Raw genomic sequence first — 11,940 nt, 5'->3', positions numbered from 1 at the left:
AGATGTGTTGAGGTTATGGCTCTCAATGGGGACTTTAGTCCTGCAAAATTTTACAGGGATGAATGAATACCTCCTAGAAATAGATCATCTCTTAATCCTCTGGTGGCAGTGATTTCACTAACAGCATTCAATTTTAGTCAGGGCTCAGCAAGACTGGACCCCACAACCTGTTTCCAACACCGGAGCTCAAACAGAGTGCACTGGAACATGTGCGGAGTGCAGAGCCTTCAGAAAAAGGAAAAAGAAGGTGCTTCCACATCTAGAAGGCTTTGAAGAATGGCTTTCAAGGCAAAAGGCATGATTTCCAAGAGGCTGGAGTCCTGACACCATCTCTTTTCAGATATAAAGTATCATTGTATGCATATGTTTATGGACCATTCAGGTGCTCCACAGTAGTAGAGAGCCTTTTGCTGGCTTGCTAAGAGCAGATTTGCATAAGCCAAAGTCAGTCCTGGCCAGCTGCAGAGCCGCAGGGGTTGCTCAATTATTTTGTTGTGATTTCCAATCTGCCCTGCAGTGAGGTTAGTAAAAAAGGTTACTCACCTCATCACACACTGAAAAGCAATCTGTCTGCCCGATGGAGCAAGCCCGGGCTTTCATGGGGATTTTTAAAAATGGGATTTCCCCTGGCCTGACATTCACATTAGCTCTAGTTCGGTGCCATCAGCGTGATGTCTCATAATGGATGAGTCCTGCTACAGAGCGCTTAAGCTTACTGGGAGAACTACCCAGCTTGTTCTTCTGGACCTCTCAGTGGCTTTCATTTACCATGATATCTTTCTGGAGCAGCTCAAAGTGGTGGGGGTCACTGCAATTCAGTGGTTCCGCTCTTACCTCCAGGGCTGTTTCCAGAAAGTTGTTATGTGGGGGGCACTGTTAATCACCATGGGGCTTTTCCTGTGGTGTCCCACAGAGTTCCATCTCCCCCCCCCCCCATGCTATTTCTTTCTTATTTAGAATACAATTAAGATAGTGGCAAAACAAAATTTCTAGTGCAAAACATTTGCAGCCTTTTTTAAATTTATAATTTGCCTTTTATAAAAAAAATTAAATTGCCTTTTATAAAAAAAAGGCAATCTATATGAAGGAGTTGTCATCAGGAGTTTTGGAGTGAATTGCTCACCGATAAACGGAATCTGAATCAGAAGAGGCAGCTCAGTTGCTAGACAGGCGTTAGGGGGGCAGTGATGGCCTGAATCCTGGATGGGAAAAACAGAGGCGTTATTATGTGTTCCATGTTCTTGAGCCCAGGAGGTGAAAATAAAGCCTGTTCTGGATGAGACTGCACTCCCCTAGAAGGAGCAGCTTTGTGGCTTGAGGATACTCCTGGATCCAGCATTGCCACATGAGGCCCACATGACTAGGGGTGCATATTTCCAGTTACGGCTGGTTTACCAGCTACAGCCTCTGTTGGGCAGAGATGACCCCATGGGCCGCACACCCCACCTCCTAGCTGCCCTATGAGGGCTGCTGCTGCTGCTGCTGCACAGTCTCCCACAATTGCCCAAGACATTTTGGCACCTGAGGCAAGCCCCAAAATGGTGCCCTCCCCTCCCCACCAGGGAACAATGGGTGAGTGAACCAAGGGGTGGGGAAGATCAGGATCTGGTGCCCCTGGGATCCTGCCGCCTGAGGCGGTTGCCTCACCTGGCGTGGACTGGCCCTGCTGATTTAGAAGGGTGCAAGATCAAGGTTCGAAGTCATGTGCTGATCAAGTGCTTGGAGGGCAGATTCCCTGCTTCAGACTATCCTGGCCAATGGGAGTTCGGCCAGTGCATGCGGCCATATTTTTCCACTCGCACAATGGTAACTGGGTGACTTTTTGTTGTTTAGTTGTTTAGTCGTGTCCGACTCTTCGTGACCCCATGGACCAGAGCATGCCAGGTACTCCTGTCTTCCACTGCCTCCCGCAGTTTGGTCAAACTCATGCTGGTAGCTTCAAGAACACTGTCCAGCCATCTCGTCCTCTGTCATCCCCTTCTCCTTGTGCCCTCCATCTTTCCCAACTTCAGGGTCTTTTCCAGGGAGTCTTCTCTTCTCATGAGGTGGCCAAAGTATTGGAGCCTCAGCTTCAGGATCTGTCCTTCCAGTGAGCACTCGGGGCTGATTTTCTTAAGAATGGATACGTTTGATCTTCTTGCAGTCCATGGGACTCTCAAGAGTCTCCTCCAGCACCATAATTCAGAGGACACCTGTCCAGTTCTCGAAGGCAAAAGGGGCAAGAGAAGAATAGGGGGAGGGTGCGCTGTGAGTGACTCACCAGTGGCGTTCAGACACACACACTGCATATGTTTAACAAACATGCATGAAGCGAGTCATGGGCCTGCACAGGCCCCACCATGGACTACGTGAGAAGGGGGCTCCGCGTGTATTATTGCTCCTCTACAACCAGGAGATCCCGACTGGGCCACGTGGTTACATTTACAGCGTGGAATAGTGCGCTTGCATTGGCGGGTGGGGAAGAAAAACGGGCGCGGACGGAGCCCCCTGTGAGGCGTCGCGCAAACGCTGCTTGCTCAGCTTACGGCTTGCAGACTCTGCAGAGAGACGCTGCTGAGACCGCCTGGAAAAGGAACCGCTCTTAGGACCCGGGAAGATCCTCCCGGATGACTCCTTCGAATCAATGAGAGCCCTGGGAGGAGCCGGCGCTTGAGGCTCCCCATAAACCGGCCAATATCCTGGGCAGATGTTTTACAACTTCTTGCATTCTTCAGAGTTTGCTCAGGACGGGCTTTCCTGCCTGGCTGCGCTCTCCACATTTTGGGTTTCCCCCGGGTTGGCTGGACAGTGGAGGGTGGAGGGCGCGGAAGAGGAGGACTTTGGCAAAGATCTGCGTGGATTTTCGAGGCGGGGCAGTTTCAAGATTATTATTATTATTCATCTCAAGGGGGGCTAATGATGCGATTCTGCCCTCGCCAGGGATCTCCGCCAGGGCAAAGCTTGGAGAGGGCAGGGAAGCCCCCGCTCCGCAGGCCAGGAGGGGGCGCAGCGGCGATGGGGGGCTGAACTCCCGCGCCACCTTCGGCAGGAGTAGCACGTGGAAAGATCCTGTCTCTCCAAAGGGGCTCCGGGACGCTCAGCCCGCAAACGGGGGCGGGGGCGGGGAAAGAGAGAATAAATAACGGCAAAGCCCCAACTTTTGGGATTTCAAACCCTGAACTCTTTGAGGGCGTCGCTCTCTCGTACCTTGGCTGGTATTAACAATTGATACGATCGCTCAGGAGGATCCCTTTTGTGGCTTCCCCTAGATCGGCTGGGAAATTGTGAATCAAATCATAAAAGTTGCTTCACGAGGCAAAATAGTTTTTTTTGGGGGGGGGGCGGAAAGAGGAGATCTCCTGCTGCCGAAGATGCCGGGGCTGCACTAGAAAGCGCTTCTTCCCGCTTTTAAATGCCTGCCGGCTCGGTCCAGCATGGCTGTGTATGCCCTCACCGGCTTCTCCCTCGTCAGCCTGCTGAGTTTCGGCTACCTCTCCTGGGACTGGATGAAGCCCGGCTTGGTGGGCGAAGCGCCCGGCGACCCGATGGGGAAGCCTCTCCCGGCGGCTGCTGCTGCTGCTTCTGCCGCTCTGGCCAGGCCGCCCCACCTCATCTTCATCCTGACGGACGACCAAGGCTTCCATGACGTGGGCTACCACGGCTCCGATATCCAGACCCCGACGCTGGACAGGCTGGCGGCCGAAGGGGTGAAGCTGGAGAACTATTACATCCAACCCATCTGCACCCCTTCCAGGAGCCAGCTCATCACGGGCAGGTAAGGGCTCTGGGGTGGAGGGGGAGGACAAGCAACCAGACCCCCCGCAAAAAAAAAAAACAAAAAACACACAGCTTCTTATCAGGATGGTGTGGTGTGTACCCCCCCTCCGTCCAATAATTTCACATGCAACACCTGGCAAGTGTTAGGACATGGAATTCAAAAGGTAAGGTGAAGATGCCCAGGGTTAGAATCATAGAATTGTAGAGTTGGAAGGGACCCCAGAATCATCGAGTCCAGCCCCCTGCAATGCAGGAATATGCAACTGTCCCATACGGGGATCGAACCTGCAACCTTGGCATTATCAGCACTACATAAAATAACAACTGGTATTATACCAGGGGCAAGATCTGCGTGCTACTTGCTGGCGGTAACTCGACAACGTTCTGTAAAATAAGAGAGAGGAACTTTAAAAGCCAAATGAGCAACTCGATTTAAAATAACAAAAAACAGATTTCAGGCAATTAAAGTTTTGCTTTTGTTTCCTGGATGCTAAAGATACTAGGACTTTTTTGGGGAGGGGAGTGGGGGCACAAACAATAACCCTAACTGGGTAAAATATATCACTTTATCAAAATAGTGAAATGCAGCGTGGTTGGTGTGTAGACAGTGTGACGATCACTGGGAGGGGATACTCATTCCAACCGTTCAGTGAAGGCGCAATTTCATTGGATGCCTTTAAACAAGTCATCACAGCTCATTCGCAGTATGGGGATCGCGCTGACCTAAGAATTACAGTTAGGATGAATGATACATGTAGTTTGAAAAGCTTTTCTTTCATTAGGAGTACCATAGAAGGATGTGGTATGTAACAGGAGAAAGCACCAACCCTACCTTAGACAGAGTAAGGCAACTGCTTCAGAGACAGCTGTTTTGGGTTATCACAGAGGGGCAGCAGCAAATCGTTATTTATTTCTTTGTTTTATAATTGTTGTATTATTTACTGCCAGGGAGGGATAGAGGCATTTGCAGGATTCTCTGCCTGTACAGTGGTACCTCGGGTTAAGTACTTAATTCATTCCGGAGGTCTGTTCTTAACCTGAAACTGTTCTTAACCTGAAGCACCACTTTAGCTAATGGGGCCTCCTGCTGCCGCCGCACCGCCGGAGCAAGATTTCTGTTCTCATTCTGAAGCAAAGTTCTTAACCTGAAGCAATATTTCTGGGTTAGTGGAGTCTGTAACCTGAAGCGGATGCAACCTGAAGCGTATGTAACCTGAAGCGTATGTAACCCAAGATACCACTGTAGTGTCAAAATAACTGGACCAGCCTTGCATCTTATGCTCCTTGACATGTGTGTGTGTGTGTGTGTGTGTGTGTGTGTTTGTAGTGGAGTCTTAGACAACAAAATATCTTCAGTCAGCCCTTCCAAACAGTAGCTCTTTGGGTGGAGAAATCAGTGGCGTTTGAATACCATGCCCCACCTCTCTCTTTTAATTATGTCCTGGACAATTTCCCTTAGCAGTAAGAGTGATTTATTTTCCCCCTTTCATTTTTATGAAGTACTTTGAGGCATGATCTGGCTCCTGTTATAAGAAAAGATACTGGGCTGAAAAGTACTGTAGATGTCAAATGGAATAAAAGATCGCTTGCCTGCCAAGACACAAGAAGGAGAAAGCTGTGTAGAACCGTAAAGAAAACTTAATTTTTTAAAAAAGTTTCTATTAGGAATGTGCCCCTGGGGCCTTAGGTTGCAATCCTGAGCTTCTCTACGTGGATATACAGTCCATTGAAATCCACAGATAAATGCAGGGACTGTTGTAAATTTTGGTTCATGAGAGGGGGAATGCAGGCTCTTTTCTGTACTGTTTCTGCAACATGAGGATAGAATTAGTGTTCAATTAATGGGCATAATAATTTACTGACTGGTTGACTTCAGTGCCGTTAGCAAGAGCCTCACAGTCTGCATTATAGGTTTAGACATCCATGGGTGGCACAGAAAGGGAAGGGTGGATCCTGACATCAAAACCCCAACAATATTGATGGGTGTGTGAATGACATTTTTCCTTCAGCATTCTCCTATTCAGTGGCACCTATTTTGTAGGGAAGAAGAAATCTAGCATTATGACAAAGTATATTGTACAAACTGAGATTGTTTGCTGAACAAAAAACTCCCTTGGCCAACTGGAACAGAGCATCTAGATAGAGAAGATTATCATCATCATCATTTGTTAGTTGCTTTGTTCATGAAAATGATTCAAAGTGACTTAAAAACACAATAGAAAAAAACACAATAGAAAAAAACACAATAGAAAAAAAATCCAACGTCAATAAACAAAGTCAATAAAAAACTAAAACCAAAATGTAATATAGCAACTCAAATAAAAGACAAGCGTAGCAGATCCTGCTCCATGGGTATAGCCAAGAGGGGGGCAAGGGGGGCAGCTGCCCCCTCTAAATCAAGTAAATCAATAAAAAAGACTTAACTAGCTGAGGTTCTGCCCCCACCCCGACATAAATCCTGGCTATACCCATTTCCTGCACCAGAAGAGACCATCTGAGGATTCTCCCAAACGCTCTTTACTCTACACTCCCTTGTATTGCCAGTGTCTCAAACCACCAAAATAAGTATTCTGAATAAAAATTATGTTCTAACAGTAATCATTCCTCGAATGTTTATGAAATGATCTGCAGTGTGAAAATCAGGAAGCAAAGAAACCTCCCTGATCCCATGTAACCAAGCACTTTTCAGTCACGTAACAAAGACAGAAGGGACTGGTGTGACCTCTCCAGGCTATGCAGCCCAAACCAATGTAAGGGTAAGAAAGAGAGGCCAGAGTCAGCTGTGGTCACTCCTTCAAAAGGAGACTACATTTTGGACTGAGTAACAGGGTGAATAGAACAGACTCGCTGTGAGTCACAATGATTTCATCCTGGGAAGACTTAACTCTACTTCCAAGGGATTGGACAGTCAGCAATGCCAGTTAAAAAGGGGAATCCTCTTTGTACCTGCCTGGAATAAATACAGGAAGAATACTTAGGAGCAGTTGGGTGAATAATTAGCGTGTTGGCTGCAGTTTGAATTGCCTGCATGCCCAGGGCAAGTTTGGAGGGCGTGTGAGGTCTCCCCCCCCCCCCCATGCAATCTGACTGCACATTAACCTGGGATCAAGTCCCATTGCATTCAGTGGGAATTACTTTGAAGTGCATAGGATTGCATTGCACAATAGTTTCTCCCTTCTGGCTGAGCCTATCTATCAAGGCTACCAGTGATAGTGGTGGGTGTGGCCAGATGATCAATAGCTGTGGCTCTTATCTTTGCACAAGAGACTACAATCTGGCCAAGCACAAGCCAGAGGCTTTCTCACCTCATCCCACATCTCTTCATTCAAGCAATCACAGTTCAAGGACATGTTCCAGCCAGGCAAAAACATTCAAGGAGGGTGCAGAGTGTTAGTGACTGGGGAGGCCATGCAGGTGAGGTTCAGTTGCTGTAAACACAGTGGGTCACTGGCACTTACCCAAAGGGGAGAGATGAGGTGTGGGAAGCTTGGCGCGGCGCGGCGCATGGTGGCAGATCTAAGCCGACTCCTGCTGCCATGTACCGTTTCCCAGTTCACAGTGTGTTACACCCCACCCCCACCAGCAACCTGCAGTGTTGGGAAAAGGGGAGAGCGTTAAAGCCCCACCCACACTGTCTCACTAGACGCTACTGGGGCAGAGCAGGGCCTGGGAAAGGTTTGGCCTGGAGGGAACAATGTGGCCTAGAAAGATTCCTGAGGGCTCAATAGAGAGGCCTGCAGCCTAGGACAGAGGTCCTCAATGCCTGGTCAAAAAGCTTGGTATTGTAGCAAAAACAGGCAAAGGGTACTGTGTCACCTTAACTACTGAATGGTGCATAATGGACTGGAGACTATGCTTATGCTTCTGATGAGATGGATTCCAGTCTATGAAAGTTCATGGTATAATAAATCTATTGGCTCAAATCTGCATTTCTAGTCCTGGACAGCATGGTGAAAAGCATGGTGTGATAACAATGTGATTAAGGCTACAATATCATCATCATCATTCAATGTAGCACCAAGCAAATCGCCTTGCCAGTGCAAACATTTCTGCCTTCTCCCTCACCTGTGTGCTCTTCTGGGGCTCTCCCACCCCCAACCCTGAGCTAAGGGAAGCTTGGCCCCATGGCACCAGCAAAAGTCCTTATGCGAGCTTCCACTGGCGGGACTACTTAGTTGAATCTGCCCCCAATATATATATATTAGGTGTGCCTCCAATTTGAGAATCCTGAATATGCAGAATAAACATTCTCAAGTGCACCTAATGCCCTACAAGGGCAGATTTTTCCCTTGGGTTCTCTGCAAATGCAGAATGAGTGAGGGACTGAACTGTAGCCTTTAACAATTTCCCTTTCTGATCCCCTTTCCTCTCGTCCTAGGTACCAAATCCACACTGGCCTTCAGCACTCCATCATCCGTCCCCGGCAACCCAACTGCTTGCCCTTGAACCAGGTCACTCTTCCCCAGAAGCTGCAGGAAGCTGGCTATTCCACGCACATGGTGGGCAAGTGGCACTTGGGCTTCTACAGGAAAGAGTGCCTGCCCACTCGCCGGGGCTTTGACACTTTCCTTGGCTCGCTGACCGGGAATGTGGATTACTACACCTATGACAACTGTGACGGGCCGGGCGTTTGCGGCTACGACCTTCACGATGGCGAGAACGTGGCCTGGGAACAAAGTGGAAAATATTCCACTTTCCTCTATGCCCAGCGAGTCAACAAAATCCTGGCTGCCCATAACCCCAAGGAGCCCATCTTTATCTACGTAGCCTTCCAAGCTGTGCACACACCGCTGCAGTCCCCGAAGGAGTACATCTACCGCTACCGCTCCATGGGCAATGTTGCGCGGCGTAAATACGCTGCCATGGTCACGTGCATGGACGAAGCGGTGAAGAACATCACCTGGGCACTCAAGAAGTACGGCTACTATGAAAACAGTGTGGTCGTGTTCTCCACTGACAACGGCGGGCAGACCTTCTCCGGGGGAAGCAACTGGCCTCTGCGAGGCCGCAAAGGGACTTACTGGGAAGGAGGAGTTCGTGGAATTGGCTTCGTGCACAGCCCGCTGATTAAACGCAAGCGGAGAACCAGCAGGGCCCTGATTCACATCACGGACTGGTACCCAACTTTGGTGACCTTGGCCGGGGGCAACTTGTCCGAGGCAGACAACTTGGACGGCTATAACGTGTGGCCAGCGATCAGCGAGGGCAAAGAGTCTCCCCGCACGGAAATCCTGCATAACATTGACCCTCTTTATAACCATGCTAAATATGGCTCTTTGGAGAGAGGCTTTGGCATATGGAATACGGCAGTGCAGGCCTCGGTGCGGGTAGGAGACTGGAAGCTTCTTACTGGAGACCCCGGTTACAGTGACTGGATCCCGCCACAGACTCTGACCAACTTCCCAGGGAGCTGGTGGAACCTGGAGCGCCTGACGGACGGCCTACGCAAATCTGTCTGGCTCTTCAACATCTCCGCTGACCCATACGAGCGCTACGATCTGTCGGACCAGCGGCCCGACGTGGTGAGGGCTCTCCTCATTAGACTCGTCCGCTACAACCAGACGGCCATTCCTGTCAGATACCCGGCAGAAAACCCTCGTGCCCACCCAGACTTCAACGGTGGCGCCTGGGGTCCTTGGGCGACAGAAGAGGAGGACGTGTGGGAGGGAGGACATGGAAAACTGAAAAATAAAAACCGAAAGAAGAAGTGCAAGATCTGCAAGCTGCGCTCCTTCTTCCGGAAGCTGAACACCAGGCTGATGTCCAACCGCATCTGAGGGAGTAGGGCTGGTGCCAGACGCAGCCTCAAGGGGGTGCAGTTCCAAATAGAATCCATGGGGCAGTTTAATCCTCCCCCATACCTAGTGTGTGAAATTGGTTGGGATGCTAGTCCACTTCTTTTCCAGTGGCAGTAGGGCCCCTCCAGGTGGCCTTTTTATTGAACCTTCATGATGGTTTGTACTCATGGTGGTATCTAGGGAGTTATATGCAATCCTGCCTTCAATACGGTTTGCACCTACAACAGTTTCGGGGTGGGCAGACTGCTTTGTTTCCAATTAGCGCACATCCCGTAACTCCCTGCTGAAATCCTGCAACTTTTTATCCACAAATCTTCTGTTTTCTTTGTTTGTGTGGGTCTTGGTTTTCTTGCGCTATAGTGCAAGAGTATCCCTCTAGGTGGCAATAATGCGCTAACATTGGGGAAGCACTAATAAAGCGGAATGTTGCGAGAACAGTCCAGTATAAACCCACCACTGATGTACTATTATTGCATCAATGACATGTTACAGAAAGAAATCCCGGTCTGGAAGGGCCTTTAATAAAGTTTGACCTAACCCACCTCACCTCCTTTTTTCTTCCACTTTAGATACTGTCCACAACAATGAATATTTTTACTGGGAAACCCTCCAGGACTTGTAATCTCTAATCTTTGAGAGCCTGCTTAGCCTCAGCAGGTTCTGGAGACTGTCCCGTCCCGTCCCTTCCCTTCCCTTCCCTTCCCTTCCCTTCCCTTCCCTTCCCTTCCTTATTTCAGAATGTTCCGAATCCATAGTTGTCAAGTGTCATCATGATTAATGAACGTGTGTGTATCATAGTTAGATACAGTACTGCTATCCAGCAGTAGTCACGCTGAGCAAGGTCTTATCCACTACCCAAGGACCAAACCAATTGTACTCAAAATCACTGAAAGGTGTTTGAAAATGTCTGCAGCTGCTCTGTGGATGCATCATGAAATATCATAAATAATTTTAACTTATGTAACGCTTTTGCTCTGGGAAGGCGCCTGCAGGTTCTCCCCTCCCTCAAGGCTGCAGCCCCCGCCCCCAATCACTTCAGTGCATGTGGGCGGTGATACAGAAGACCTAGGATAGTTATTTTTATCAGGGAGAGAGAGAGAGAGAGAAAGCAGAGCTCTAACCTTGTGAACATTTTACCCGAAATATACATAATGCCTAACATCTCGTAGGCAGGGACATCAGTAAAGGGTGTGTGAGCACTGCAGGCATACAGTGCGCAGAAAAAATGTAAAATGACTGAGCAATATTTACATACTGATCCAACTACCTCATCTTTTATGGAGAGAGAGATGTTTCCACGTCTATTTATTTAGCCAACAAGTACAAGAGATTGAGAGGAAGCCACAGCTCTCATGGAGCTCCTTTAACTGCCCGGGTTTTCTTTCTCTTGGGCATGCCACAGGATTTTCTTCCTCTTCCCGCATCCTTCAGTTCAAGGGCTTAAGAGCGTTGGCAAAAACTGCTTACATAAACCACTCGTGTTAAAAAACTTAACATGAGCAAGATGTATAAATATAATTAGTTCAAAAATCATTAAACAAAGCCTGCTGCTGCTAAACTTTGGGAGTAGTTGCTTGAAGACAGTGCTTTTTTCCTTTAGTAAAAATAAAATAAAATGAGGTGCCGCTATACGTCTATTGATAAAAGTGCTTGGGGTGTCTGCACAAATTGGGTGCCGTGGGCAGCAAAAAAGAAAACCAAAAAGGGATGGTACACTGTACCATCTCTGTCACAAAAATGCCCTGCTTAAAATACACCTTGCAGTGCACAGTGAACTTGCAGTAACTGCTACAAATGTAGTGATGCCTACTAGTATAGCCTGCTTTAAAAATATGGACTTGTTAGCATGTTAGCTGTGATAGCAAAATAAACTCCCCTATATTTGAAAGCAGACAAGCAGACATTGAAGGCAAATAGGAAATGACCATCATGTATTACTTACAAGTAGGGTTGGAATGATCTGTCCATTTCTTTCCAATCTTAAATTCAGTTCATACAATTTGCAGGGTTGTTGTTTTTCTAAAATCCTCATGAAAATTCTTCAGCATTTTAATGCAAATTTCTTTTAATAAATACACTTTTGTTTTAAGTTTTGATTTATGTACATATTTTTGCAAGCAATTTCTCCTCATATAATGCATTTTGTATTTTATTTTTTCACCAATACATTAATTTTAATGCACATTTCCCTCTGATATATGCATTTTTGTATACATGGATTGGTTGGAGAGCTGCATCACAAAATTAAGATAAGTGCAAATTTTGAAGGATGGCTATGCTTCAGTGCCCATATTTTTTCAGAAAGTGGGAATTTGGCTTTGAATTTCTCCCCCGTCCCTGCTTGCAAGTTTCCAGCGGCAGTGCTTGATTGACCATTGTGGGAGAC

General features: G+C 47.9%; 1 protein-coding gene across 1 annotated transcript; it reads left to right on the top strand.

Moving 5' to 3' along the window:
• Positions 1-2,549: 2,549 nt before the first annotated feature.
• Positions 2,550-10,095, top strand: ARSI (arylsulfatase family member I). Its single transcript, XM_080991391.1, has 2 exons — positions 2,550-3,754; positions 8,135-10,095. The coding sequence occupies exons 1-2, from the start codon at positions 3,414-3,416 to the stop codon at positions 9,531-9,533; spliced, it is 1,740 nt and encodes a 579-aa protein (XP_080847517.1). The 5' UTR covers positions 2,550-3,413; the 3' UTR covers positions 9,534-10,095.
• Positions 10,096-11,940: the final 1,845 nt, after the last annotated feature.

The sequence above is a fragment of the Podarcis pityusensis genome (assembly GCF_964106645.2).
Source record: "Podarcis pityusensis genome assembly, chromosome: 2".
In the NCBI taxonomy this organism is placed as follows: domain Eukaryota; kingdom Metazoa; phylum Chordata; class Lepidosauria; order Squamata; family Lacertidae; genus Podarcis; species Podarcis pityusensis.
The sequence above is the reverse complement of the archived record's forward strand: the minus strand, read 5'-3'. Positions and strand labels throughout refer to the sequence as shown.

Bases quoted from the DNA above. Each gene is read 5' to 3' on its own strand.
- ARSI (XM_080991391.1), top strand. From the start codon at position 3,414: ATGGCTGTGTATGCCCTCACCGGCTTCTCCCTCGTCAGCCTGCTGAGT. The intron at 3,755-8,134 runs GTAAGGGCTCTG...CTCTCGTCCTAG, and splicing joins AGCCAGCTCATCACGGGCAG to GTACCAAATCCACACTGGCC.